This window comes from Cygnus atratus, chromosome 3 (assembly GCF_013377495.2).
Source record: "Cygnus atratus isolate AKBS03 ecotype Queensland, Australia chromosome 3, CAtr_DNAZoo_HiC_assembly, whole genome shotgun sequence".
Classification (NCBI taxonomy): domain Eukaryota; kingdom Metazoa; phylum Chordata; class Aves; order Anseriformes; family Anatidae; genus Cygnus; species Cygnus atratus.
This window is the reverse complement of record NC_066364.1, coordinates 77,810,748-77,837,969: the sequence shown is the minus strand read 5'-3', so window position 1 is coordinate 77,837,969 and position 27,222 is coordinate 77,810,748. Positions and strand designations below refer to the sequence as shown.

General features: G+C 43.8%; 3 protein-coding genes across 5 annotated transcripts in view; 2 read left to right on the top strand and 1 right to left on the bottom strand.

Moving 5' to 3' along the window:
• Positions 1 to 2,345: 2,345 nt before the first annotated feature.
• LOC118244039 (uncharacterized) lies at positions 2,346 to 4,331 on the top strand. Its single transcript, XM_035538723.2, has 3 exons — positions 2,346 to 2,766; positions 3,116 to 3,396; positions 3,703 to 4,331. The coding sequence occupies exons 1-2, from the start codon at positions 2,353 to 2,355 to the stop codon at positions 3,350 to 3,352; spliced, it is 651 nt and encodes a 216-aa protein (XP_035394616.1). The 5' UTR covers positions 2,346 to 2,352; the 3' UTR covers positions 3,353 to 3,396; positions 3,703 to 4,331.
• A 3,582-nt stretch (positions 4,332 to 7,913) lies between these two features.
• On the top strand, positions 7,914 to 27,188 carry RAB4A (RAB4A, member RAS oncogene family). Of its 3 annotated transcripts, none has more exons than XM_035538579.2 (8): positions 7,914 to 8,032; positions 16,138 to 16,218; positions 16,835 to 16,949; positions 17,858 to 17,920; positions 19,756 to 19,910; positions 20,847 to 20,942; positions 23,247 to 23,407; positions 24,385 to 27,188. In XM_035538579.2, the coding sequence occupies exons 1-7, from the start codon at positions 8,002 to 8,004 to the stop codon at positions 23,360 to 23,362; spliced, it is 657 nt and encodes a 218-aa protein (XP_035394472.1). In that variant the 5' UTR covers positions 7,914 to 8,001; the 3' UTR covers positions 23,363 to 23,407; positions 24,385 to 27,188. The 3 variants fall into 3 exon arrangements, with proteins under 3 accessions (XP_035394472.1, XP_035394473.1, XP_035394474.1); XM_035538580.2 differs by having other exon boundaries at positions 24,325 to 27,188; XM_035538581.2 differs by lacking the exon at positions 20,847 to 20,942.
• Positions 10,890 to 27,222, bottom strand: part of CCSAP (centriole, cilia and spindle associated protein) — a 31,647-nt gene continuing 15,314 nt past the window's right edge. Inside the window, exon 4 of the mRNA XM_035538578.2 lies at positions 10,890 to 13,058. The gene's annotated coding sequence lies outside the window, so the exon portion shown is untranslated. The remainder of the gene's footprint in view (positions 13,059 to 27,222) is intronic.

Below are 27,222 nucleotides of genomic sequence, written 5' to 3'. Positions count from 1 at the left end.
TGGAGCCAAATTCATTGCTGCTTCACGTCCAGCTGAAGCCTGCAGCTTCCCCAAGCACTGGGATATTTTCCATATCCAGCACACAAGGAGCAGGAAAGCAAGGCAGAGCGCCCTGTTCCCCATTTTACCTGAACCTCTCAGGACCCCATGCTATGCAGCCCGAAGTGATGGAGAAAACGCACATGCAGCATCACGTTACTGCAGTGCCTTTCTCAGATGGCCTTGTAGTGCCACCTTCAGACTAAACCAAGATACATCCTATCACTCTCCTAACTAATAGTCCGTCCCACCTCTGGCTGCACTCCAGGCCCAACCAGCAGCCCTGAGCCTCCAGTGAAGGGGAATCCAAAACACGGCTCATTAAAGCCGTGTCTAAATCCTCAAAGTCCCAGAAAGTCATGTTGTCTTAATTTGGAAGAAGGAGTTTTTGCATCTCCTGCATCCTGAGTCTGCCTCTGAGGAGATCTTATGGTCCTTCTCCATTCCTAAGGTATCAGACACTAATATTGTAGTAATCTAGTTTGTAAACATCGAGGACATCGAGGTGCTCGAGTGAGTCCAGAGAAGGGCAACGAAGCTGGTGAGGGGTCTGGAGAGCAAGTCTTACGAGGAGCGGCTGAGGGAGCTGGGATTGTTCAGGCTGGAAAAGAGGAGGCTCAGGGGCGACCTTATCGCACTCTACAGGTACCTTAAAGGAGGCTGTAGCGAGGTGGGGGTTGGTCTATTCTCCCACGTGCCTGGTGGCAGGATGAGGGGGAATGGGCTAAAGTTGCACCAAGGGAGGTTTAGGTTCGATATTAGGAAGAACTTCTTTACTGAAAGGGTTATTAGGCATTGGAATGGGCTGCCCAGGGAAGTGGTGGAGTCACCATCCCTGGAGGTCTTTAAAAGACGTTTAGACGTAGAGCTTAGGGATATGGTTTAGTGGAGGACTTGTTAGTGTTAGGTCAGGACTCGGTGATCTTGGAGGTCTCTCCCAGCCTAGATGATTCTGTGATTCTGTAATTCCAGACTAACTCCACTCCTACTTCACAACACTTTACATTTGAAGGCTCTGCATAGGGACCTGGAAAGTTTGGATCAATGGCAGAGGCCAAGGGGATGAGGTTCAACATGGCCAAGGGCCGGGTCCTGCGCTTCAGCCACAACAACCCCATGCAGCGCTACAGGCTTGGGACAGAGTGACTCGAAAGTTGTGCAGAGGAAAAGGATCGGGGGGGCTGGGGGGGTCAATGCTCACCTGAACATGAGCCGGCAGTGTGCCTAGGTGGCCAGAAAGACCACCAGTGTGCCTGGCTTGTATCAGAAATAGCATAGCCAGCAGGACCAGGGAGGCGGTTGTTCCTTGTATTCAGCTCTGGTGAGGCCGCACCTCGAGTGCTGTGCTCAGCTTTGGGCCCCTCACTACAAGAAGGACGTGGAGGCCCTGGAGCGTGTCCAGAGAATGGCTAAGAAGCTGGTGAAAGGCCTGGGACACAAGTCCTGTGAGGAGCGGCTGAGGGAACTGGGGTTGTTTAGTCTGGAGAAGAGAAGGCTCGGGGAGACCTTATTGCTCTCTACGACTACCTGAAAGGAAGGTTTGGGGAGCTAGGTTTCGGCCTCTTCTCACAGGAAACTAGTGATAGGACTAGAGGGAATGGCCTCAAGTAGCGCCAGGGGAGGTTCAGGTTGGAAATGAGGAGACATTTCTTCTCAGAAAGAGCAGTCAGGCATTGGAACGGGTTGCCTAGGGAGGTGGTGGCGTCACCGTCCCTCTGGGGGTTTTTAAGGAAGGGTTGGACATGGTGCTTAGGGACGTGATTTAGTGGGTGATATTGGTAATAGGGGGGTGGTTGGAGCAGATCATCTTGGAGGTGTTTTCCAACCTTAATGATTCCATGATTGTATCCAACCAACAGCCATTTTGGGGCTTTCCTCTTGATGGGGGCTTCCACTTTGCCCCCAAGAGGGGTTTTGAGGAGAACCATGCCACGGCTGCCCAGCTTGGATGTGGCTCCGGCCACGGCTCCTTCTCACTGAGAAATCCAGGGCACAGTCCCAGACATGGGGGGCTCAGGCCCACCGCTCTGCTGGTCAGACAGTTCCCCCTGTGTGGACTGCAGCGGCAGCAGCAGGCTTCGAAGAGCGCCTGCCCGCGTCCTCCCCAGCCTCGCCGCGGCCTTTGTCGCCTGCCGGTCTCCCGGCGACAGGCCCTGTGACCTCACACAGGGCCGGGCATCAGAGCAGGCTGCGGCTGGGCACCACTGCTAGTGCTGGTGGTCACTGCCGCTAGTGCTGGTGGTCACTGCCGGAGCTCTGCTCAGCGTGACAGCCATCTCCAGCGTAGTTTTGTGTTCATCAGGAGAGAGCAGCATGAAGTTCAACCTGGCTCTCCTCCTGGCCATGGCTCTGGCCGTGGCTGTGTTCCGCGCATGTGGCCTTGGCCTCTGCGGACACCGCTCCTGGGAAAGGGTCAGGGTCAGCAGGAGCCTTGGCACCAAGCACCAGGTCTCCAACTGGCCCTGCAGCCTCGGCCTTTCCAGCTGCCCCAGCTGGATCCGGCTCAGGCTGAACACCATGGTCCCTTCACAGGACCCAAAGCAACGTCCCGTCGGCACCGAGCGCCAGCCCTCCGAGCTGCCCTACCCCCTGGGCCACTTCTGGGAATACCTTGCCCAGGGCAGGAGAGTCTGGCTGCTGTGCAATAACTGGGACGCCATCTGCCTCCTCGGCGTGGGGCTGCTTGCCCTCAGCCTCTGGAGAAGTGTGAAGAGATACAGGAGACAGGTGAGTGGTGGAGACGCAGTGTGCAGGAAAGGGCCAGCCTGTGGCGAGCGGACCACAAGGACCTTGGCCACGAAGGCTTCCCAGGAAAGAACAAAACCCAGCAGGCATAAAGAAGCCTTAGCAGGCCCCGAGAGGCCCTCTGCCTCTTCCCCAGCCGCACAGCTGACAGCCACTGGGAGCCCCAAGCATGGACCGGGGCCTGCCGGTGCTGTTGTGAGGCCCCATGACTGCCCGGAGCAGTCCTATGAGGCTGGATGCTCCAGAGGAAGCCGAGCCCAGCAGGACAATTCTCCACCCCGCGAGCCCTCAGCCATGCCCTTCACTGTGCTGCTTCTCTTTTTGCTTCCAGGGAACGGTCCGGTGGGCCTCAGCTTCCGTGGGGACAGACCACCGGGGAAAGGACGCTCTGGATGATTGTGCCTTGCTCTGCCGGATGGAGGCCAATGCTGCTGTCGTGGTGAGGTGCCTGAAGCGCCTCTACCAGCTCCGCCTGCAAGAGCTTGGGCTCCCACTGCCGAGGAAGAAGGCACAAAACAAGCACAAGAAAAGAACAGTCCCCTTGCATACCCTCCGCAAATTCATCTAGAGCGTGCACGCCGTGTACCGGTGACAGGAAAGGCAGTGCGGCGAGTGAGTGCCGCTGTCCATGGGTTTGGGGAGGCTGATGCTCCAGGAGAAGGGGGGAGAGGCGCTAGGAACCCATGGCTGTGGGTTGCCCCGTAGGAGCCCATGACCCAGGAGAAGGGGCCCATGTTCCTGTAAGATGGCAGTGGCCAGGGAATGCCCATGACCAGTTGGGTTAGCCCTTGGACTTAGGACCTCCAAGGCCCATGCGAGGGTAGGCATCGCACCGGGAAAAAGGGCAGGTGGAAGGAAGTGCCTGGCTAATAATTCTGGCACAGCATTTTCACCCATCTGACAGTCAATTCTCTTCAGATTGACAGCGAGCCGGTGAGGCAGGACACACCTCAGCCCTCCGAAGGCTCCTGCCGTGAAGGTACCTCCCCTGACAACTGGATGCCAACATCGCCCTGAACACCTCCTCCCTGCACGGGCACCACCGACAATGCCAGCTGTCCCCTGGTGGGCTGCCCGTGCCCTGCCAGCGCAACAGCCAGCGAGGACTCGGCATTCATCTCGTGAGGACCTCCGAGGAGAAGTCCCCTTTTCCATCCTCCCAGAGGCACCGCTGGGACTGCTGGCATCCCAAAGGACATGGCTCTGCTTTGTTGCTCCACAGAGGACAGCAGGAGCATGCGTGTGCAGCAGAGCTGGCTGGGGGACTCCTGAAAATTTCTGTTGGTAGCAGACCGCTTCTCCCAGCTGAATAAAGATCATCCGTACAGGAACTTGTGTCCTTTTGGTACCAAGGGGCTTGGGGCAGCAGCCACACGGGAGGCAGTGGGGCAGGTGAGGGCTGCTGCGTGTGGGTTTTAGAGAACACACCTGCAGAGGAATGGGGGAGCTGGGCTGGGAGAGAAGAGCTGCGAGGTGCCGCCCAGGCGCCCATGCCCCAGGAGGAGAGACCACATCCTGGCAGGGTGCCCGTGTCCCACTGAGGTTTCCTTGGGGGTGCCCATGGCCCTGGGAGGTGGCAGTGGCTGGTGAGTGCCCAGGACCCTGTGAGTCATGTCCCTGGGGGACTAATTCCAGACTAGCTCCACTCCTACTTCACAACACTTTACATTTGAAGGCTCTGCATCGGGACCTGGAAAGTTTGGATCAATGGCAGAGGCCAAGGGGATGAGGTTCAACATGGCCAAGGGCCGGGTCCTGCGCTTCAGCCACAACAACCCCATGCAGTGCTACAGGCTTGGGACAGAGTGACTCGAAAGCTGTGCAGAGGAAAAGGATCGGGGGGGCTGGGGGGGTCAATGCTCACCTGAACATGAGCCGGCAGTGTGCCTAGGTGGCCAGAAAGACCACCAGTGTGCCTGGCTTGTATCAGGAATAGCATAGCCAGCAGGACCAGGGGGGTGGTTGTTCCTTGTATTCAGCTCTGGTGAGGCCGCACCTCGAGTGCTGTGCTCAGCTTTGGGCCCCTCACTACAAGAAGGACGTGGAGGCCCTGGAGCGTGTCCAGAGAATGGCTAAGAAGTTGGTGAAAGGCCTGGGACACAAGTCCTGTGAGGAGCGGCTGAGGGAACTGGGGTTGTTTAGTCTGGAGAAGAGAAGGCTCAGGGGAGACCTTATTGCTCTCTACGACTACCTGAAAGGAAGGTTTGGGGAGCTGGGGGTTGGCCTCTTCTCACAGGAAACTAGTGATAGGACTAGAGGGAATGGCCTCAAGTTGCGCCAGGGGAGGTTCAGGTTGGAAATGAGGAGACATTTCTTCTCAGAAAGAGCAGTCAGGCATTGGAACGGGTTGCCTAGGGAGGTGGTGGCGTCACCGTCCCTCTGGGGGTTTTTAAGGAAAGGTTGGACATGGTGCTTCGTGTGTCATGTCCCTGAAGATAAGAGAAAATGTTTTTATAAATACATTGACACGAAAAGGAGGACTAAGGAGAATCTCCATCCTTTACTGGATGCGGGGGGAAACTTGGTGACGAGAGATGAGGAAAAGGCTGAGGTGCTTAATGCCTTCTTTGCCTCAGTCTTTACCAGCAAGACTAGTTGTTATCTGGATACCCAGTACTCTGAGCTGGTGGAAGGGGATGGGCAGCAAGATGTGGCCCTCACGGTCCACAAGGAAATGGTTGGCGACCTGCTACAGCACTTAGATGTACGCCAGTCGATGGGGCCGGACAGGATCCACCCGGGGGTACTGCGAGAACTGGCGGAAGAGCTGGCCAAGCCGCTTTCCATCATTTATCAGCAGTCCTGGCTATCGGGGGAGGTCCCAGTCGACTGGCGGCTAGCAAATGTGACGCCCATCTACAAGAAGGGCCGGAAGGTTGACCCGGGAAACCATAGGCCTGTTAGTTTGACCTCAGTGCCAGGGAAGCTCATGCAGCAGATTGTCTTGAGTGTCATCACACGGCACTTGCAGGGCCACCAGGTGATCAGGCCCAGTCAGCATGGTTTTTTGAAAGGCAGGCCCTGCTTGACTAACCTGATCTCCTTCTATGACAGTGACATGCTTGGTGTACGAGGGACAGGCTGTGGATGTGGTCTACCTTGACTTCAGTAAGGCTTTTGACACAGTTTCCCACAGCATTCTCCTCAAGAAACTGGCTGCTCTTGGCTTGGACTGGCGTACGCTTCGTTGGGTTAGAAACTGGCTGGGTAGCCGGGCCCAAAGAGTTGTGGTGAATGGAGTTAAATCCAGTTGGAGGCCGGTCACTAGTGGAGTCCCCCAGGGCTCAGTACTGGGGCCAGTTCTCTTTAATATCTTTATTGATGATCTGGATGAGGGGATCGAGTGCACCCTCAGTAAGTTTGCAGACGACACCAAGTTAGGTGCGTGTGTCGATCTGCTTGAGGGTAGGAAGGCTCTGCAGGATGATCTGGACAGGCTGGACCGATGGGCTGAGGCCAAATGTATGAGGTTCAACAGGGCCAAGTGCCGGGTCCTGCACCTGGGGCACAACAACCCCAAGCAGCGCTACAGGCTGGGAGATGAGTGGTTAGAAAGCTGCCTGGCAGAGAAGGACCTGGGAGTATTGGTGGATAGTCGGCTGAATATGAGCCAGCAGTGTGCTCAGGTGGCCAAGAAGGCCAACAGCATCCTGGCTTGCATAAGAAACAGTGTGGCCAGCAGGTCTAGGAAAGTGATCGTCCCCCTGTACTTGGCTCTGGTGAGGCCGCACCTCGAGTACTGTGTTCAGTTTTGGGCCCCTCGCTACAAGGACATCGAGGTACTCGAGCGAGTCCAGAGAAGGGCAACGAAGCTGGTGAGGGGTCTGGAGAGCAAGTCTTACGAGGAGCGGCTGAGGGAGCTGGGATTGTTCAGGCTGGAAAAGAGGAGGCTCAGGGGCGACCTTATCGCACTCTACAGGTACCTTAAAGGAGGCTGTAGCGAGGTGGGGGTTGGTCTATTCTCCCACGTGCCTGGTGGCAGGATGAGGGGGAATGGGCTAAAGTTGCGCCAAGGGAGGTTTAGGTTCGATATTAGGAAGAACTTCTTTACTGAAAGGGTTATTAGGCTTTGGAATGGGCTGCCCAGGGAAGTGGTGGAGTCACCATCCCTGGAGGTCTTTAAAAGACGTTTACACGTAGAGCTTAGGGATAGGGCTTGGTGGAGGACTTGTTAGTGTTAGGTCAGAGGTTGGGCTAGGTGATCTTGGAGGTCTCTTCCAACCTAGATGATTCTGTGATTCAGTAAAAACTAGCAAAAAATGAGTAAAAAAAATGAGTAAAAAAAAAAATAGAGAAACCTCAACATGACTTTCTGGGCAGCAACTTTATGACCACAACCAAGTATATAGGTACAATAACTGTGGTAAAACTAATTTGAGGAACAAATGATAGTATTTAAACGTCTGAACTGCAGACACAGTTTGACATGATCTGCTTTTACGTGAGACGGAAGTTTCTAGCAGGTGTAAGCAACAGAAACCATAAATCAGAAGACAAACATTTGGCTTTTGGTTTTCTTCACCCTTATACTGCAGATGGACACCAATGAGGTCAGTTCTAGCTACTTACTTTTTGGTTACTCAAAAATAATGTTTTAATTGAAATACAGTAGCCTATATTTGCAAACTGGAGAGATACCAGCAATGTATTTTCCAGCCTAGTTCACACTTTGTGTCTATTTGTGTCTCCTTTTTTTTTTTTTTCTGTCTTTCCTTTCCTGTTCGTCCAGCCCATCTTTCTCTTCAGTATTACTAAAAGCTTTTGTAGGAAGCTTTACATTTTTTGTGTGCTGGCACGTGCACGTTAACTAATTGGGAGTGGCTGGAGGCAGAGGAGCCTGGCATCAGTACTACATTTAGCCTAAAATCCTGTTTGTACAGAGCAAGGTGTCTAGATCTCCCTGTTCTCATAGTGACGTAGCGTTACATTTTTAGTAATCTGGCAAAATCTGTCTACTTCAGTGTTAACCGTTAGGGGTTTGGGGAAGGAGTGAAATTAAGAAACCCAAAAGGCGGGACGCTGAGGTGCTTAGGGTTTCGTCACAGAGGCGGTGCCCGCCCGCCATGGCGCGGGGCCGGGCACGCGTGCGCAGCGGGGCCGTTGCGGGCGGAGCCGAGGCGGGGCGGGGCGGCGGGGCCCGGCCGCGTCCCTCCCGGCGGCGGTCCGCGGGCGGCAGCGCCCTGCCCGGGCCCGGCGGGGAGCCGGGGCGCTCCCGGCATGTCGCAGGCCGCCATGTCCGAGACCTACGGTAGGAGCTGGGGGGCGGCGGCGGGGCTGGGGCGGTGCGGGCAGCGCCCCGAGGGGCTGGGGGCCGCCGGGGCAGCCTCCTGCTCTCACAGCCTGAGCCTAGTGGTGGGCGTGCGGCTGCTGTTGGTAGGGCAGGGACACGGTAAGTAACTGATGGCGTGGGTGGGTGCCGTGTGGTGACCTGCGGCAGCTCGGCCAGGTGTGAGGGGGGCAGCATTGCCAGCAGTTCTTGTTAGGGGTTCACCGGCCTCATTGTTTCTGCTGTGTAAGCCTGTTTATTTTCAACGCCCTGATCATCAGGGGCTAAGGTCTCCTTCCCCGCTGTGGTCAGTGTATGGCAGGCGCACAGAGCTGGGGGCAGAATGATCCCAGAGCATGGGGCAGACATTAGGACATTGAGACCCTGCTTCTTTTTTCCGCGCTTGAAACACAAAGCTTGCACAAAACCGGAGTAGCGAGTTGTGCTTCGCTGATTTAGGTAAGAGTTTGAACCAGTTTTTCATGGTCTGAACTCGTGATCAAGAACTGGGATCACTTCTGTACTCTTCTAGTGGTCTCTAAACAAATGGATGGACAGATAACCAGAGAAGACAGAATGCCAGCAGTGCTCCAGCCTGCTTGCTATTACAATCCCATATTTTCATGCCATATCTTAACAAGTACATTTCAACATTTTTTTTGTATTGTTCCAGTGATGCAAAATAGCAACTGTAAGCCCACTATAACTCTTGATGTTTTCTGATTGTTTTGGTGTTCTAGAAAATGTGACCTTAAACTTGACGGTTTTGCAGTTGTTGTATGTTATTTTGTTTGCTTATTTTTTGGTGTATGTTTCTTCTGAGTTTCAGTGGTTGTTCTGTATGTACATAAATAACCTACAGAAATTCTGAGCTAGAATACGTGAGTGTCAAGATTTAGAGTAGATGGAGGAGTAAAAACTAAGTTATGACATAATATAGAATTTAACAGTGTTTACGCTATGTCTTGACCAAGATAGTGACTAGTATCTATTTTTGTAGTGTCCTGTTGGTGCTTTGGAAAGAGGATAAGAGCAGGGCAAGTACATGTGATGATTTCCCTGATATTCTCCAGCTATTTTCAACTTAAAATTTCCATGAGCTTAGTATGGTTTCTGTTGAGAAACCCTTGGTGGCTCTTTTATCAATGAACTTGAGCAGTCTTTTCTTGAACTCTGGCAAATTTGCATTCACAGCATCCTTTGGCAGGGAGCTCCCCACATATGCCATCTGTTCTGCAGAAGGCGCTCTCCTTGTTTTCTGAAGAGTTCTGCTTGATAGCCAGTTTTATTTGATGACCCTTAGCTCTTCTGAGGGGATGGAGTGTAATATTTGTCTCCCCTCTTAATGATTTTACTCATCATTTCCTAGACCTGAACAAAGGAAAGGTAAATCAGGTTTGTGTAAAACAACAGTTTAAATTGCCTTCAGTCTTACATTGAAAGGTCTAGAAACTTTTAAAGGCTAGTTGCCGTGTCTCAACTAAGGGTCAATATTAGTTTTAACAGCTTTGGTTGGGTTGCCATTATTTTGGGGACTGTACGTTGTCTGTTCAGCATCATGAGAGAGTGGGGTCTGTGTGCTAACTACATGTAAATGTTGTATTCCCCCCCAACCTTTTTTTTTTGTAATACTCCAGAACAGTTGGAATAGTTTACTGCAGAATAGCTATATATAGCACTTCATCATAATTAGAGGAATCTAAGCAAATGTTTTGGCTTGCTGAGAAAGCAGTGCAGACGGTATTTTTTCCAAAAGTTATTTAGAAGAAATTTGCTTAACCCTCTTCCTTTCCAACATATATTGGGTATCAGAATCGTTTGGCAGACCTCTGAGGTTCCTTGAAATTACTTTGGAAATACTAATTTTAGTGTTTTTTTTTTCCCAAATAAATATTTTTGTGTTTATTAAAACTGCTTTACATAGCCAGTTATGTTGTTTTACTCTCAGCTTTGATTTGAAAACTGTAATTGCTATGCTCAATTCCATTGTTTCTGGAAGATCTTTGCAGGACTTCTGCTTTAAAATCAATATTGTAAATTACCTGCAGTTGAAGTGATGGTCCCATGATTAAGGATGCTTCTTCTTTCTTACTGTTGCCAGTTGTCTTTAAGAGACAGCCTTCTCCATATCAGTTTCACAGTTTTATTTCATTAATCTCTTTCTGAGGCTTTGGACGTGATGCCGCCCAGGCTCCTTGGACTATCTTCATGAATACAAATGATCTTTAAGCATACGCCCCTTCTCCAGTAGGGTGTGGGGGTGGTGGAAACAAACCTTGCGTGGCAGTGGACCTGTTGCCCACGAATTGTCGTGTTGGTAGCAGTGGGGAATGAAAAGTTGTAACTGAATTAAATATGAGAGTGAATTTAACATTGTCTGCAACACTTTGCTAGCTTGATATCACTACCTGTGGAGTGCTGGAGGCTGGAGACCTGTGGAACTTGAGTGCCGGGTTCTGGAGCAGATTGTGAAATGGACAGATAGGGAAAATACTGCGTATGTTTTTTTAAATCTTAATGGCTGCTTCACACAACTGTTCTAAATTTATTTGCATCTTTCTTCTACTGGTAGAAAGAAGTCTTTACAGTACTTATAAGTCAAATGAGGTTCAATCAGACAAACATCTAACTGTGGTTTATTGCAAATATATCACCAGAACAGTGCTGTCTCCCCTCTCTATAGTGTTTTAGCATGGGAATGTGATGGCTCAAAGTTTGCTCTGGGAAGCAGGGTATAATAAAATGAATAATTAATAAGGATCATGTTTGGGATTTTGCTCCTCAGTGTGTGCTGTTCCATCCTCCCCCAGCTTTCAGCTCTGTTTGGAGTGATAAAAGGAGACTGCCAGGATACTCAGTTGAGGTATATTGGAACAAGTTGGGATTTCCGCTGCTGTAGTATGATCCTACGCAATCAATTTCTTTCCCTTACAAAGTGCCAGGAACAAAACTAAAGTAATTGTGAAGAGAAAATTCCATGAATTTTGAGATTAAATTTAGGAAGAACTTTTTACTGCTGCTGTTGGGAGAGGAGGGTCACCGTAAAATGTGCATCTGCTGTAACAGTGGAAACAAATCTCTTAAAATAATTTTCCTTTGAATAACTCGTGCTTTCTGAGATGCAGTGGCCTCTGCATAGATAGCTACTATGAATACATGCAGGCTTTCTCCTGCTTCCCAGTGCAAAACGTAAGCATTTTCACATGATAAATATGGACTGATTTTACAGTGTCTTACCGTTCACGGGTAAATAAAAGTGACCTTTGGATTTTAGGTGGTAGAAGGCTAGAGGAAAGGTGGTACTACCTTTTGAGAAAATGTGATGTGTTAGATTCCACTCAAATCTCTTCAGTCCCTACTTCCTTCTGTTTTCTCCATTAATATCTACTGCTGCCAGTCTGGTTTAGTTTATCAATCTCTTACTATCAGAGATATTTCTGTCATCAAAAAAGTGTTTCTTCTTGGTCTAGGCAATTTGATTCATGCTTTTCTCCTTGTCCTCCCTCCCTCCCCTTCCTGCACGCACTTCTCAGATGGTCTTTGCATTTGTCACCTTGTTCTTCAGTTTATTTCAAAGCTTATTTGATTGCTCAGGGCACGAAGCAAAGCTGCCCTCTTTCAAGCAGTCTCTGCGCCACCTGGAACAGAGCCAAGTTTATCGGTTCTACCTGTTTATCTTGGAAATTGTTACTGCTGGAGAAAGGGGTAAGCAGGGAGAATAGCTCCTCTTTCCTCTCACTTAGAGAGAAAACCATATGCTAGTAGGAGTGCTTCAGAGCACTCTTCCCTTGTGCAAATTTATGCAAAATCAAAGATGTCTAACTATCAGGAAAATTCTTTTTTTTAACTGGCATGAATGTGAGTTTCCAAAGGGTCAGCATTAATGAATCTATGTTCTAGTCTTTCCCAGGCAGTTGGAAGAAGCCTGAGCTGTGATTGAAGATACAATTTGGTCTTTTTTTCCCCTCCTGTATTAAGAAGAGTATAGAAAACGATTCATTTCACATTACATTTTAAAGGCTAGGCTGCAGTAGTTCAGAAGCAGTTCGATTATCCCTTCTGCTGGAGTAAACTTCAGGCAGAGAAGGAGGTTGGATGGCCTGGGGTGGTTTCCACATCAGCCGTCTGGTTTTGGTCTGCCGTGGTGGTTGAGTCAAAGCCCACTATTGTCTCCCTTCTCCTTCCCCCTCAGCCTCCCTCATTCCCCCCGGCGTACAGCAGTTTGGCTGCCGGTGCTGCTTTGGGGTGGAGCCGTGGTTTTACTGAGTCCTTTTCACCTGTGCTAGGAAGCAAGGATCCGTCCAGCTGCTTTGCTCCCTGGCACTGTGTGCAGTGTGGGATCAGGTGGGGCACGTAGCTCACAGAGGGGAGTAAGTTGACTCCTTACGCTGCCTTATTTCCTTAAACAGCCATGCTATGCTATCTTTCTTCTCTTCATGCTTTCTCTAGTGAATGTCTTGTTACCCTTTTTCCTTCTGGCACAGAGTTCAGTTTTCTTTCGAAATCCTTTCTACATAATGAAGACATTATTTACAGGCAGAGTGCTTTAACTTTTCTAGATCGCTTTAGTAACCAGCATGATAGCAAGCATTTTTAGCATGGGAATGATGTTTCTTTTCAGCTTCTCCATGAAGGAGGAACAACAGAGCTCATAAGAAAAACTTCTCTAGGGTGACAGCCTTGGCAGCCGACTGGAATGCCGGAGCTCAGAGCTTCTTTGTCAATCACAAAAATGAATAAATAAAAGCAAGCTGTAAACAAAGTGACTTAACTCCTCTGGGAGAAGAGGCCAAAAAGAAAAACTAGAACAATAAGCAATGGTACAAACACTAGGATATGAGTTGCATTCAGTGAAATTGCACAGAATTATTATATGGAAGGTTTTCCTGAGTATGAGTTGCAGTGTGGGCACATAGCTTCTTTAGCCTGTCTCATTCAGTTTCTGTTTCTGAACAATGCTGCATTTTCTGAGACATCCACACAGTTCAAAGAGAAGATATTTCATGTCCTAAATCAAACAAAGAAAGTTATAAACATGTTACTGATATGGTTGCCATTATCATGCAGAATGACGCTGTAAGAAAGAAGTTCCACAACAACAAACTGAAAAAATATTTTCCCTCTTCTTACATGGTATCACTTTATTCATTGATAGTCTGGGCTGATAACTTTAAAAAGCTCCCAACTCATTAAATATGGATATTTGTGACTTTTGGTATTGGCAAATGCTTTTTCTTGTCCTTCCTTGCTGCTGATTACATGTGCAAAGTATTCCAGATTTCCTGAAACGTGTTATCCGGTGCTTGTGGGAAAGCTATTAACGTTAAGTCTGATTGAGAGCCTTTTGCTCTTGTGAGCAATCGACATAAAATAATTTCAAGTGATAGAAGTACCTTTGTGAACATAACTGCAAAACATTACTTTCCTTACTGTACGAGTCTGCATGTTGTGAAAGATTTTCTGGTATAAATTTTTTAATAGAGGGCTTGGCTTTTTCCATTCTGTAGGAGACTAAAACACTTCTCTTCTTTACAATTCACTTGATTACAGTATGAAACTGCACTTTCAAGTTTCACATTAGAAAACCGGTTTGCTGTTTTGGCAGATGGAAGCATTTTTTTTTCTACCGAGAAAGCAGGTATTGAATCATCATCTATCCAAATGATTTTTCTGTAGGGAAAAAAAAAACAAAAACAAAACAAAAACTCCTAAAGTTGTCTGGCCTAATAGGATTTTGGTAGGAGTTAGGAATCTATCTGTAAAGTGCTGTTAGCGTACGGTATCCATTTGAGGAATGTGATATGAAATCTCCAGTATCACTCTGCTTTCAGAGCAAAATCTGAAGCACCTCAGGAAAAATCCGATGCTATTCTGAGGCCCTTCCATATCGGTCCCTGCCAGTGACGCTGTTGGCTCTGAATTCCTCGCTGGCCTGAAGCCTGCCTGTGCAGAACAGAGCAGCTCCTCAATTGTGCCGCTCAGCAGGGTTTTGTGGATGGCAAAATACGGCTTCATCAACCGCATCTAACAACCAGGGCTTAAAATGACAGGAAAAACTAGTGTAGGAACAGAGATTTGCTGTCGTTCTTTTCCTCTTTCAGCTTGACAGTAGCTGTTAAACTACTGTCCATGGTATGAGTTGTCCATGGACAAAAGAAAGGTAGGCTTGATTTTTATAGTCGTTTTTAACACGAAATTCTGACAAGCAGCGTTTGCCAGTTATGTAGTAGAACCGGTTTTAACTGGATTTCAAATTTATATTTGGAAGAAACTGCGGAGACAAGAAGCAGATTATTTTCGTTGCAACTGTGTCTCAGAACATCTTGCATTTTGAGGAACTCTTTGAAAGTGGTAAAATCAGTGAGATTACACACACCCACGGTGGTTTAAATATATGGAAAGGTACCCAAGGCAGCTAACTAGTGCTGTTTTGTCCATAAAAAGAGACATTTGGCTTTCCTAACCTAATGCTTTGGGGCCATTAATGATATACGTACATTTCATACTAACGGTGAAGATTTGTTACAGTCTGGAGAATGAAGTATTCTGAGTTTCAGTGTGTTTTGCAGTTGAGATGACACGAAGGGTCCTTCCTTACTGGAAGAACCAGTACACATTTCACAGCCTGAACCAAAATCCCTTTTCTTACGGTCTTTTTCAGCTACAAAGCATGAGCAGCTGGGTGGGGGCGTGAAGAATGAGAGGAGTTTGGAACAGAATGTCTAGTGTGTGTAAATGGTCATACTTGTGAGCAAAAAAAGCAATCTCTTCTTTCTGAGACAAGCAGAACAGAGTCCATACCAAAGCCTGTTACAGCGTTTGGAACAGGAAAATCATGCAGAGGTAGAGTGAAAAACAGCAGAAACCTTTGGTAAAACAATACCTCATTTTAAAGATAGCAAAATTTGGAAAACAACTGAAGACAAAGAATGGTGGACTTTGCCAGGATTCATAGCCACTTGCTTTTTGCTTTTGGCATTGCTAGATGTTTATGATGCACCATAACAAATAACAGTTCCTGCTCGAAACAGAATGAGCAGGTAGACTTCTTTGTGCATGTTAAATTCGACCTGTAAAGCTAAAGGTTCAAACAAGGTTCTGAAAGATTCATGTATCGGTGCTTTGACTTGCTTGGTATAGTCAAAACTAATGCTAAGTTTTTATTTTTGTTGCTATTGCAAGCTTAATTCTTTTCATTGCATGCTTATTTGATGTTTTACTATGTTTATAAGGAACTGCACAATAAAGCAAAGAGGGCTATAAAAAGAACTGCTGGTGGAAAAATAAATAGTGAATCACGCAAGAACTTTAACAGTTGTCTTGATGGCTCGGTGTTGGGGAAGTAGTTGTAAACCTTCTAATCACAGTTTATCAGTGTAAATGTTTGAGAGTGATAAGACAAGGAGGCTTTCTTCAGTCTTTAGCCACCCTGAGAGTAGACCTGGAGAGGTAGTATCAAACTGTATAGATAACAATACAAATGACATCTTGAATACTTCCCTTGCTAAATGAACACTGATGTAAATGGTTCATAAGTAGGCAAAGTGCCAGAAGTAACTGTATCTTCAGTTATCATACAGAGGAAAAGTGAAAGCAGCCATTCCAGAATAAAAAATACTTCTTGCCTCTGAATACACAGGAAAAACATTCTAGTTGTTCCAGATCATACATGCATTAAAAGCGGAAAATAATCTAAATACATTTTTTTAAAATCTAGACGTTTTTGTACTTTTTTTTTAGAGTTAATGTCATGATACAGGGCATTTGTACTGACTCTAGTTGATAGCTTATATGCCCTTAAAACAGGTTGCTGATATACAAGCCAACCATATGCCTTGTAATTCAGCCATTTAATCTCCTCTTGTCATTCTTGTATCTCCATAAACAAATAGCATTCTTAGCTCTTATTTCTAACCTCGCTATTGAATACACTGGGGTATTCTTCAGATTTCTCATTATTTTGCCCTCTATTCTCTTCTCCGTGAAATAACAGCTACTAGACAGTAGATGGCCTGGGTACTTGGTCTTAAGACAAAAATGTGAGTTCTTACTAAAAGTTAGCAATTTTTGTTTGTTTCAATCTTCAGATTTCCTGTTTAAGTTCTTGGTCATAGGAAATGCTGGAACTGGAAAATCCTGTTTGCTACACCAGTTTATTGAAAAGAAGTGTAAGTATACATGATTACAATAGGAGTTCTCCAAAGATTTATCTTTCTCAACTGAATTATAATTCTTTTGAGAAACACCTCTAGAATGATAATGTGTAATTACCAAGGAACTGCGCATGAATCTATGAACTTGAACCATGACCTCGCTTCTGATATGGGCAGTTACATACTGCTAAGAATCTGTGCTATCAACAGTCTGCATAGAGCAAGTGCCTTAACTTCATGCTCGAAAGAAAAAATGTATCTTGCTTATTCATGGGCAAGACTGGCATTTTGTGTTTTGCTTTTTCTTTAATTTTATATTGTGTCAAAGTATTAGAAAACAGCTGAATAAAATGTAACGGAAGTTGTCTTGCCATTCATTAATGGGAATGGCTTGATTAAGGTAGGTCATTCTAGTAATTTTGAATTCAATAGGATGTTCAAAAAATGTAATAAATGCTTTTTTCTGCATGATGGCAGTAGGCTTATGAGTTGCACTGATTTTTGTTTGCTCAAAAAGTAGCTGATAATTTGAACACTGAAGAGTTTGGATCATACCTAACCTGGATTTTGTGACAACTACTCATTTACCCTAAATACTCTCCAAATAACAACTCTATTTTTTGTTTTTCAGTCAAAGATGATTCAAATCATACAATAGGAGTGGAATTCGGTTCAAAGATCATAAACGTTGGTGGTAAATATGTAAAATTGCAGATATGGGACACAGCAGGACAAGAGAGATTCAGGTGCACTTTTCAGCCATTTTATTAAATGTTGTTTCTTCAATCATTACTTTCAATGATGTTTCTTTTTTTATCCCTGCTTATAAGTAGGGCTAATGGACTTTAGGAATCCCCGGATGGCTATGTTCATTGAAAATGCTTTGTCAAAAGCCTAGTTATAAATAGTCTGCTGCTGCATAGCTTACTATGTTTAAAATCATGTTTTATTTAAATAAATAAACGTTTCATAGTGTAGCTTGCATTATATTAACCCAGATCTGAAACAACAGAGATTTAACAGTGTGGTGGTTTTGCACCGATGGTCAACTAAACTCCACTGCGCTGCTCTCTCACTTGTCAAAGGAAAGGGGTGTGAGGGGAGAAAATATTTTGGAAAAAAAAAAAAGGCCCTCAGTTTGAGATAAGGATAATTTAATTAAAGAGAAAAGAAAGAGGAAAAAATACGCAAAGGTCATGTGGAAGCAAAGAGAGAGAGAAAAACAATCTCCACTTTCCATTGGTGAGCAATGTTCAGCCACATCTTGGGAAACAGGGTCTCACTGCATGCGTATAGTGGTTGTTTGAGAGGACAGGCATTTTTATAGCAAGAGCCCCCTTCTGTGTCCCCTTTTCTACCTTTTATTGCTGAGTGTGACACCGTACGCTATGGATTATCCCTTTGGTCGGTTTGGGTCAGCTGCCCTGGTGATGTCCCCTCCCCACCTCCTGCCCACTGGCTCTGGGGTGGTTCGGAGGGAGTCCTGCTGCTGTGCCAGCACTGCTCAGCAAGAGAGATAACACTGGTGTGATACCAGGGCTGTTCTAGCTACACGTGCAGAGCACAGCACCGTACGGGCTGCTGCAGGGACAGTTAACTCCGTCCCAGCCAGACCCGGTACAAACAGAAATGGATATCTGTAATTCTATTTCAGGTCTGTAACAAGAAGTTACTATAGAGGCGCTGCAGGTGCTTTGCTTGTCTATGATATAACCAGGTAAGAAAACTACTGCATTTTGTTTATTGGCTATCAGATATAGTTAACAAATAAGTATATACTGCCCAAGTATCTAATCCTCTAACAGAGAATGGACAGGAAGAAAAGAAAAATATGAAAAATATTACTGTTTTAGTGTGTACTCAAGTCTTGGGACTTGCTTACGTGAGATACTATGAATGCCATAAATGTAAGCAGAGTGTAAGGGTTAGAAAAATAGATGGGAATGGGCTTACCAGTAGCTGTTGTAATCCTGGTGGACTAATCGCAGCCACTGGCTTACGAAGCCTGTAACCACCAACTGTTGGAAACTGAATAAATTGGGGAAGGATCATTGTGCATGTCTTGTTCTCTTCTTAAAATATCTTTTACATTCATGATTTTACAAAGCTAAAACAAGCCTCTGGCCTGATCTACGTTGCTTAATTTCATAGCCTTCAAAACAAATAACCTGGCATTGGCAGGGTGCAACAGAAATTTAGAGCAGACTTGAGCCACTTTTAACCAGGGCAGTACACCCCTATTTGTGGAAATTGCTTGTTAGTGTTCTGGTATAACAAGTCATCTTCTGGAGAAGCTAGTTCTACCTATGTGTTCCTTAATTATAGCCCCCCAAAACCTGTTCATCCGTATTTTTTATTTATTTATTAATGTTATAGGCAGCCAATAGAAGACCATACCATTGCACACTTACACATTTTTTTTTCTGGCCACCATTGACTGATACTTGTCAGCTAAGTTTCATGTTGGTTAATAATGACTTGGCTAGGTCTGTTGCTCTTTGTCCTGTGAGTGTACTGTTCTCCTCTGAGCAGTCTTTGAAATCAGTGTTTTGTACTTAAGGTCAGCTGGATGCATTTGTCAGTCCTGTTTCTTGAAGGCTTCAGCACTGACCACCACTACAGTGACTAATGGTGTGTGCATAACTGCTTGCAATGTAATTGGTCTTAAAACAAATGTGAAACTTCAGGTCAGCAAGTCTCTCTGTAAGTGTAGTTAATTATTATAATCCCATCTGAAACTTAAGTATCAGATGAATTCCATGTTAAACAATAACTCATTCTGTTAGCCCTAAATTTCATGTACAGAAGGCTGAAACTAGATTAGCACTTAAAATTTTAGCCTTTCAAATTAATGGAGTATTTTGTTATTTATTTTGACTTACTCCGACCTGTGGGGTTTTTTGAGTGAGTAATAGCAAGCAGGCTGCTACCTCTCAGAGACGACAAGTAGTCTGACTATCATGAACTATGGATTTTTGTTTGCTTTTTTCTTTGTTTCGTCATCTGCGCCCCTTTCATCTGGGGTTGTCACTCTAAACCATATTAGTGGTATTTTAGAAGAGGTCCAACTTTCAGAGAGCTTTATAGCTGCAACTGGAATATCTGTATGTGTTTTAGCAAAAAACATGGTTCATAGAACCTGGTGTCTGAATCAGAATGTATTAATCAGAATGGCTATCTAATGAAAGGAGGTACGGCAGTGGAACAGAATATCCATAAACGCAAGGAAAGTAAGCTGAGAGGCATTCCTTTCTAAAGGATCCCACAGCACATGTACACAGCTAGCATGTTTCTTGACCTTGAATATATAAAATACTGCTGAAAAGAAATTGGCTGATTAATTTCACTTTTGCTTTTTAAAAACTTTAAGCTTTTAAATAGTTTCATGAAAGAACTTGATACGCTTCCCAGTTTATTGCTGTGTAAGTGACTTGCCTGACTAGCAGCAGTTTGTGGCTTGCCACAAATTTGATTTGCCTTCTAAGCTTTAGCTCGGTGATCTGTTCGCTAGAAATGAGTGTATTCTAATATGGGATGTTATTTTCTTCGCAGCCGAGAAACCTACAATGCGCTTACTAATTGGTTGACAGATGCAAGAATGTTAGCAAGTCAAAATATTGTAATAATACTGTGTGGAAACAAAAAGGATCTTGATGCAGATCGTGAAGTTACTTTTTTAGAAGCATCCCGGTTTGCACAAGAAAATGGTAAGTAGTACAAAATCATCATGTAATGATGAACGATGTCTTATATTTAAAACAATTTATTTTTTGTGCAGACAGGGAATACTTTGTTGGCCCACTGTAACTTGTCAAGTGTCTACGGAAGAGATAATCCTGTTAGTAGATGAGGCAGAGGGAAAGGACAGTGTCTGTAATGAGAACTGCATGTACTATTTAAGTTCTATTACCAGTGATTCTTCCAGTCATAGGTGCTACTTGAATGGGCAATATATTCTGTAGGGAGTGTAATACAGCCTCAGGTGTTACCTTGCCACCAATGGGCTGGAGAGAAAATAGAGTAATATTTCCTAGTTTTCAGCTTCTGGTAGATATTCTACATTGTAGATCAGGTTGGATGGTGTTGGCTTCAGATGAAAGCAATACGTTTTACTCATGAGAAACAGTTCAATATATGGCGTAGATCCAGAGGACTGTTACCTGGTCTGTAGTATCCAGAATTTTCAGTCTTTCAAGACACGTTTCTGTGGCAGCTAAAGCCAGTCTCATTCTGAGCTTCTATGCTACAATCCTGCTAACAGTAAAATCTGTTTTCAGTTTGCAAATTGATTATGAAGTCTCTTCTACCACGTATTTTACTATGGTTGCTGGCTGACCCCTTGCATATAGTTTCCTATTAACAGGAAACTATATGAAGCTCTTCGGTTTCACGTGCTATTTTGCATGCGCATCCTAGGTTATTGTGTTTGGACTCTGACTTTCTAGGTTTGTGTAAATTTCAGAGGAAGTGTTTGTGGTTTTAGAAGTTTTGCTTTCAAAAACAGATTTTTTTCAGGACCATGCTATTGGGGATAGCTCTCCTCAAGTTTAAGAAGAGTTATTGTTAGTATCAATTTTTGTTTGAATTGCTATATCAGATATTTCAGACTTGCTTTGAGGTTGTTTTTCTGGTGTCAAATGCAGAGCTGATGTTCTTGGAAACAAGTGCACTAACAGGGGAAAACGTTGAAGAGGCCTTTGTACAGTGTGCAAGAAAAATACTCAATAAAATTGAATCAGGTAAATAGAGATTTTTATTTTTCCCTGAAAAATAAAAGTATATGTGTAAGTTTCAGCATCTAATGCTAATTAGTTGTAGTAAAATAACCAGTTTGATTTATAGCCATATGTTTTAATAGAAATGAACGTTCAAGTCAGATCTGTATACCTAAAAGGAGGAGAGGGGTGGATTATGGATGTTTTGACATGGCATTTACCTTAATAGTCAGCTCAGAGTATGGGCAGTGCATTCTGTGGGTTGCTATGTCCATACAGACGTGAAGCATGACATTAGATTTAGCAATGCAGAATAAAAACCTAGCATGAGGGCAGGCATACCTTTTATTTCTGCTTCTCTTATATAGCAGAAAATGTGGTCAAGAGAATTTGAACACTAACACAGAAGATGCCGGGGATGTTTCCTAGCAACTGTATTCCCTGAAGTGACCTCCCTAGCTCCCAGTTGAAATCATTTTTTCTTTTGTAGATCTAGAAATATACCAGAAGCTTCTCAATGCAAGTGGGCAGGTTTCTATCAGAAACAGACTCCCAAGTGTTGTGTCATTAGAGCTAATCTGTTGTTCTGATTTTTGTCTGCCATCAGCTGTCCGATGTCTTCCAAGTTTTAAGAATGGGCTATATTGAAAAGTATCTCAGACTCTAATTACACATTTTGAGTGCCAAACAAAATTGTGTGAAAAGAATGCAGTATTTTCACAGGAGTTTCCTGATTACTGCACCAAATAAATGCCAAATAGCAACCTTCATTTAAAAAAAAAGGTAACAGAAAAAAAGCAGAGTATGGCTAGTTAGTCATGGTACTGTATTTCCATGACTGATTTAAAGAGGCATTAATATGACAAAAATGAGTCCTGCTTTATGTGAGCTGTTTGTCCTTTCCCTTGTGTCATCACACATGCACTGAATCATGAAAAAATTGAGCCTGGAGAGGACCTCTGGACATCCAGCCTCCTGTTTCAAGTAGGGTCAGCTTTAAAGTGGGAGCAGGTTGCCCAGGGCACATCAAGGCATATTTTGAGATGCCCCAAGACGTTCAGAAGGTCTCATTGTGCATCCTGTGTCTATTGCCTCTTGTCCTTTTATTGTGCATTTCTGAGTGCAGTCTGGCCCTAGCCTTTAGACCCTTTTAAGATCCTGTAGTCCTGCATTTAGATTCTCTCTTAGCCTTCTCTCCTCCAGGCTGAACAAACACAGCTTTCTTAGCCTCTGCCTGAACGTAGTGTGCTTCAGCCTGCAACTGTCTCAGTGGCCTTCTCCTGTACTCTGTCCAGTTTGTTCCTTGCATTTGTGGAATGCGGAGCTGGACATAGGGCTCTCAATGTGGCTTTGCAAGTGCCAAGCAGAGTGAAATAATCACTTCTGTCATCCTGCTGGCTACACTCTTGCTATCACAGCCCTGTGCATTGTTTACCCCCTTTGTCATGAGTGTGTGCTATGTCTCGTGGTCAGCTTGTCCATCAGGACCCCCAGGTCTTTTTTGGCAGGGCTGCTGTGTAACAGCTGGTCAGTCCCCAGTCTGTACCGGTGCTTGGGGTTGTTCTGTCACAAATACAGTACTCTGCACATGTAGGTGCTGAATGTCATGAGGTTCCTGCTGGAATGGTTCCTCTAGTTTGGTCAAGGTGTTTTCTGAATGGTAGCCCTACCCTCAAGCTATCAACTGCTCTGCTCAACGTGGCGTCTTCTGCCGACTCACAGGGGAGCAGATATGTGCAATGAACCTGAATAAGTTATCTGAATTATTCAGAGGGATTTTTTTTTTTTTACCTAAACATTTCTAATCTTGGTCAGTTCACCATGGAGTAAGAAATGGAAGAACATTTCTGAAGGCACTGGGTGTGAAGTGAACCAGCCACAGAAACGGATTAGCAGTAGCTGGGAAAGCTGAGGCCATTTCCTCCGGGGGCAGTGCTTTACGGAATCTTACTGTCAAATTGATCCATTTCTGTTTGGCTTAGTATTACAGTGCTCGCTTGTTAGTCTCTGAGAGCAGGTGTCTTTTAACATGAAACAGTGTTTGCAGAACACATTTTAGGTATTTCCTTTGTTAGAAGTAGCGCAAAAACACTTTTCTGTTGCAGCCTAGCTCGAACTGCTTTGTCATTATGATTAAGGGCACATGGTTGTAATTACAGAAGAAAATAGCACAGTTCTAGAGTTGCCTAAAAATAAACAGAATTGCAATAGATCTCTCCGTAACTAGAGCAGAACATCATTTTATGTTTGTATCTGATGTTGTCGTTTAAATTGGAATGTATTATTTGTAAGTGATCCATCTTCTGTGACCATTTTGTTTCTCCTCAGGAGAGTTAGATCCAGAAAGAATGGGCTCAGGTATTCAGTATGGAGACGCTGCCTTGAGACAGCTGAGATCACCACGTAGAGCACAAGCACAAAGTGCTCAAGAATGTGGGTGTTAAAGAAGCAAAGCACAAAATTCCAAATACTCACTTTAGATACAGAAGGTAAGTTATTTACAAAAATCTCAGGGTGTTTGGTAAATTACTATATTTCATAAATGGGCTATACCAACTGCTCGGCATTTTCAGTTTCACAGCCTGTAAAAGCAGCAGCATGGAATCTAATGAAATAATGCACAGTAGAGGTTTACACAAGACTGTTATTCCCCACTGATGTATTTGAGGTTTTTACTCTGAGGAATGCTGCGGAAAACATTTAAAAATTCTGTATATCTGAAACGCATTGTTCTTCTGATACTTGCCTAATGCACTGTAGAAAAAGTGAATCATTTCCATGGTATTGTGAATAAATATTACTAGGAATGAGAATTTACAGAATGCATGGGTGCAGTATCTTGTCCAAAGCTATTAGATAGTATTTTCTGAAAAAAAATGAAATTTAAAGACTGACACTTGGAAATGAAAGGTAGTACTGGATTTCAAGCTTCCACTGACTGTTTTTTTCCTACTTTCCCCCTTAGTCACTGAGGGTAATTAAAGAATTGCTGTGTATAAGTTTTTCCAGCCACATTAAGCCTTACTTCTCTAACATGAGGGCAGTGATATCAAATTAAGCTATTACTGGAAGCATAGTTACTACGTCAGTCTTACTGTATTCATTTTTATCCATTTGGGCAGTGCACGGCAGCATTACTCAAACTGCCAGCAGAAGCTTTACAGAACGTTAAATAAGGCCACATTCAATTATGTGTTCTCATATTTTGTTCTATATTCAAGGAGCTTAGCTCCCAATTAAAGCCCAGAATTTTTAAATAATGCTTGAGAATCCTTTAACTGCTTTCGTCCCTTTTTTTCCTCCTATAAAACACCTTCCTTCAACTAAGAGACTGCTAAAAGGGGCATTCATTTAGTCCAATTCTGTGTGACTCCACAGCAGTGACTGTTTATTGATCTTGTTTCAGCTCTCGAGATTTTACATTGATTGGTGTGGGTAAGTGATGGAGTTCCTATGTATTTTTCAGCTGTCCATGTAAATGGCGTTTGAAGAAACAAAATTTGAGAGCTATGCAGTTTTTAAACACGCCTTTCCGCTATATACAGACAGAGCAGATGACTGCTGACAGAAAGGTGCGCCGTGTGCTATGGGTGGAGGATTGTCCATGTGACACAAAAGCCTGTAAAGCAAACCTGATAATTCAGTGGACAATGTTAAGGTGATACCTGTATGTAAACATTTTCCGTTGCCTACTTTTGTTCTTTCATCTTTATTTGAAAGCATTGCTATATACTGTAAATAATGTAACAGTAAATTTACAAAGCATGGTATGCTTATATATGATGATAGAATGTTGCACTACAAGCAGTTTAATATTTTATTTTTTTATCATATAAACTAAAATTTAACTGAGGTAGGCTTTGTCGTGTTTGTTGCACAACAGTTTATATTTATGCCATATATTACAAAACCACTGGCAGTGTCAGTAAGAGGTGGCTGTTTGTTTTTCCTTCTTAATTTGACACATTCTGACAAGGTGTTTACACAACTGATTTTCAATGTAGGGTTAGACCCATAGTTAACATTTTGTAACACATCAAATTGGAGAATTCATCTTTATTGAAGTTCACATATCCTATTTTATCATAATTCTTAAGTATCTCTTAAGATATTTAAGAATTTACAAGTTCAGAAAAATGCTTTTAAATCTCTCAAATGGCTGTCAACTGACATGCATTCTCGAATTTTTCTTGGTCCTGATGTTTTGTTTAGCACTGGTGTCATGATGATAGTATGTATATGTGAACAGAACTGTGCATCTTCTGTGTGTTTTGTAATTCTAGTGCAGGGGCAGGGGCTCATGGAGAACAATCACAGGAGGAGTTCTATTTAACCTCTTACTTCTGACTAAGAAATCAACTAGGGAAAAATGTCTGGTGAAGCATACCTGGTAAAGTACAAACTGAACCCCACTGTTTTTTTCCTAAACTATCCTGAACATTTGAAGTTTAGAATACTAATATCTTGTTCTTAAACTCTTACAAGGTACAACTAAGAACTTGAATTGTAAAATTAGATTTTAAAATTATGAACTTAAAGTCTGCCTTTCTGGAGTTCTACCTTTTTTTGTGTGGATACTACAATGCTATCCACATTGCTTCCAGAAGACTTGCATGAGAAGAAAAAAATATGAATATTAATGTAGTTCTTTCTTCCTGTGAAGCTCATCAAGGAAACCTTCAGCCTTGGTGCTAATTTTTGTATGTTAATTAATTCTTCCCCTGTGCTGCTTTTGTATGGTGGGGAAGAGGTATGGAACAAGAGATTAGGAATCCTGTTGTCATTGCTTAGCTGGAGACAAAAGAGAAGAGACTTGCAGAGGGTTCAAGAGGGAAGAGAGAACCACAAGTATTGCATACCATTTTTACAGTGTCATAACAACTGATCAGGTAAGAGATGGGGCTTTTATGGAGCTGTGGAAATAAGTTAGTGTTTCTGGAGGTAGCCAAACTCAAACTGCTGGTAGGGAGTGACATTCCAGTTGTACTCATATAAGTAAGTAAAAATATCTATAGTGATTTCCAACTAGAAAGGGGATGTTATCCTGGAAGTGCAAATTAACACAAAATAGGTCATCTGATCAGAACCCAGGGCTGAAATTCCAAGGGTAAAAGTGCTTTATTTTCCTATACATAAATCTTCCCTATTTAAGGGACATTGGTCAAATGCACATTTAAAAACTAAATAAGAAAACTAAACCAAGGCTCTAATTCAGAGGGCAGTTAATGCACAAGAGCAAGCCAAAAATCCTACAGAGAGGAGAGGTGTGAGAGGAGAGGTGTACTGTCTTTCATGGAATTAGAATTGCATGGAAAAAATATTGTCCTGACACTTTTGGTTCAAATAGATGCTCATTGCAAAATTATACATCCCTGGCTCATCTCTGAGTTAAAAGTACAAAATAATTAAGTTTGCTATGTACTAGAAAAGCCTAGGCTTAGTTTTAAAAAGGTTGTAGGGTCTAAAGATTTTCATGTTATAGCTCGCTATGTATCATGTTTTAAGATTTTCCAGTCCTTTTCCCTTTGTATACAAGAGTGGCCCTTTGTTTATACTAGTTCATGTGATCATTTTGGTCATGTGTCAGTGGTTAAGCAGCAGTAAGCACAGTTTTATTCTTTAACAAATTGTCTTATGCTGTCCCCTTCCCATGAGGAAGGGAAGAATACCTTCATTATAATCAGGATTGCCAGGTTTTTATAATTTTCTTATACTTACACCCTTACTATATTAGTGCATATTAAACCTGGTTAATATACATGTTTTGTAAAGTGTTGCACCCTTAGGCTGTATCTCACTGACATTTAAAAAAAGATACTTTCTAAAATGGCAGCTTCTGGGGAGAATACTGTTGGAAGCAGTAGCTTTCCAGTGTAAGCTGTGCAGTTTACTCTTTTTCCTCTGAGTATTTTTATTTCTAAAAATAAACATCATGCCTATAAGAGCTCTGGAATCAATTTTAAGCTTTAACATTATAGTTCACACAGCAAACCAAACATAGCTCACATAATATTAAGTGATAAATGTTAAATTATATATGGTTTTTAGTGTAAAGTTCTTACTTTACCAAAGCAAGATGGCTTAGTTTTTACACAAAATACTAGGCACCCATATCCTAGGATTTACTGGATATGGAACTTTAACAGTTCAGAGCTTTAGAAGATTTAAATGTCTTATTAAATCCTGTCTTGCCTTTTAATGAGGCTGCTGGCCTATACTATTTCATTTCATGCTTGTATCTAACACCAAATAAAGAATTTTTGATTTCTAGGTGTTGTACTGCAAATCCTGTTTATTTGCACTT

What these genes read in the sequence shown, in the direction of transcription:
- LOC118244039 (XM_035538723.2), top strand. Translation starts at nt 2,353, where the DNA reads ATGAAGTTCAACCTGGCTCTCCTCCTGGCCATGGCTCTGGCCGTGGCT. An exon ending in TGAAGAGATACAGGAGACAG is followed by an intron (nt 2,767 to 3,115) that starts GTGAGTGGTGGA and finishes TTTTGCTTCCAG; the next exon opens with GGAACGGTCCGGTGGGCCTC.
- RAB4A (XM_035538579.2), top strand. Translation starts at nt 8,002, where the DNA reads ATGTCGCAGGCCGCCATGTCCGAGACCTACG. An exon ending in CCGGTTTGCACAAGAAAATG is followed by an intron (nt 19,911 to 20,846) that starts GTAAGTAGTACA and finishes TGTCAAATGCAG; the next exon opens with AGCTGATGTTCTTGGAAACA. An exon ending in ACTCAATAAAATTGAATCAG is followed by an intron (nt 20,943 to 23,246) that starts GTAAATAGAGAT and finishes GTTTCTCCTCAG; the next exon opens with GAGAGTTAGATCCAGAAAGA.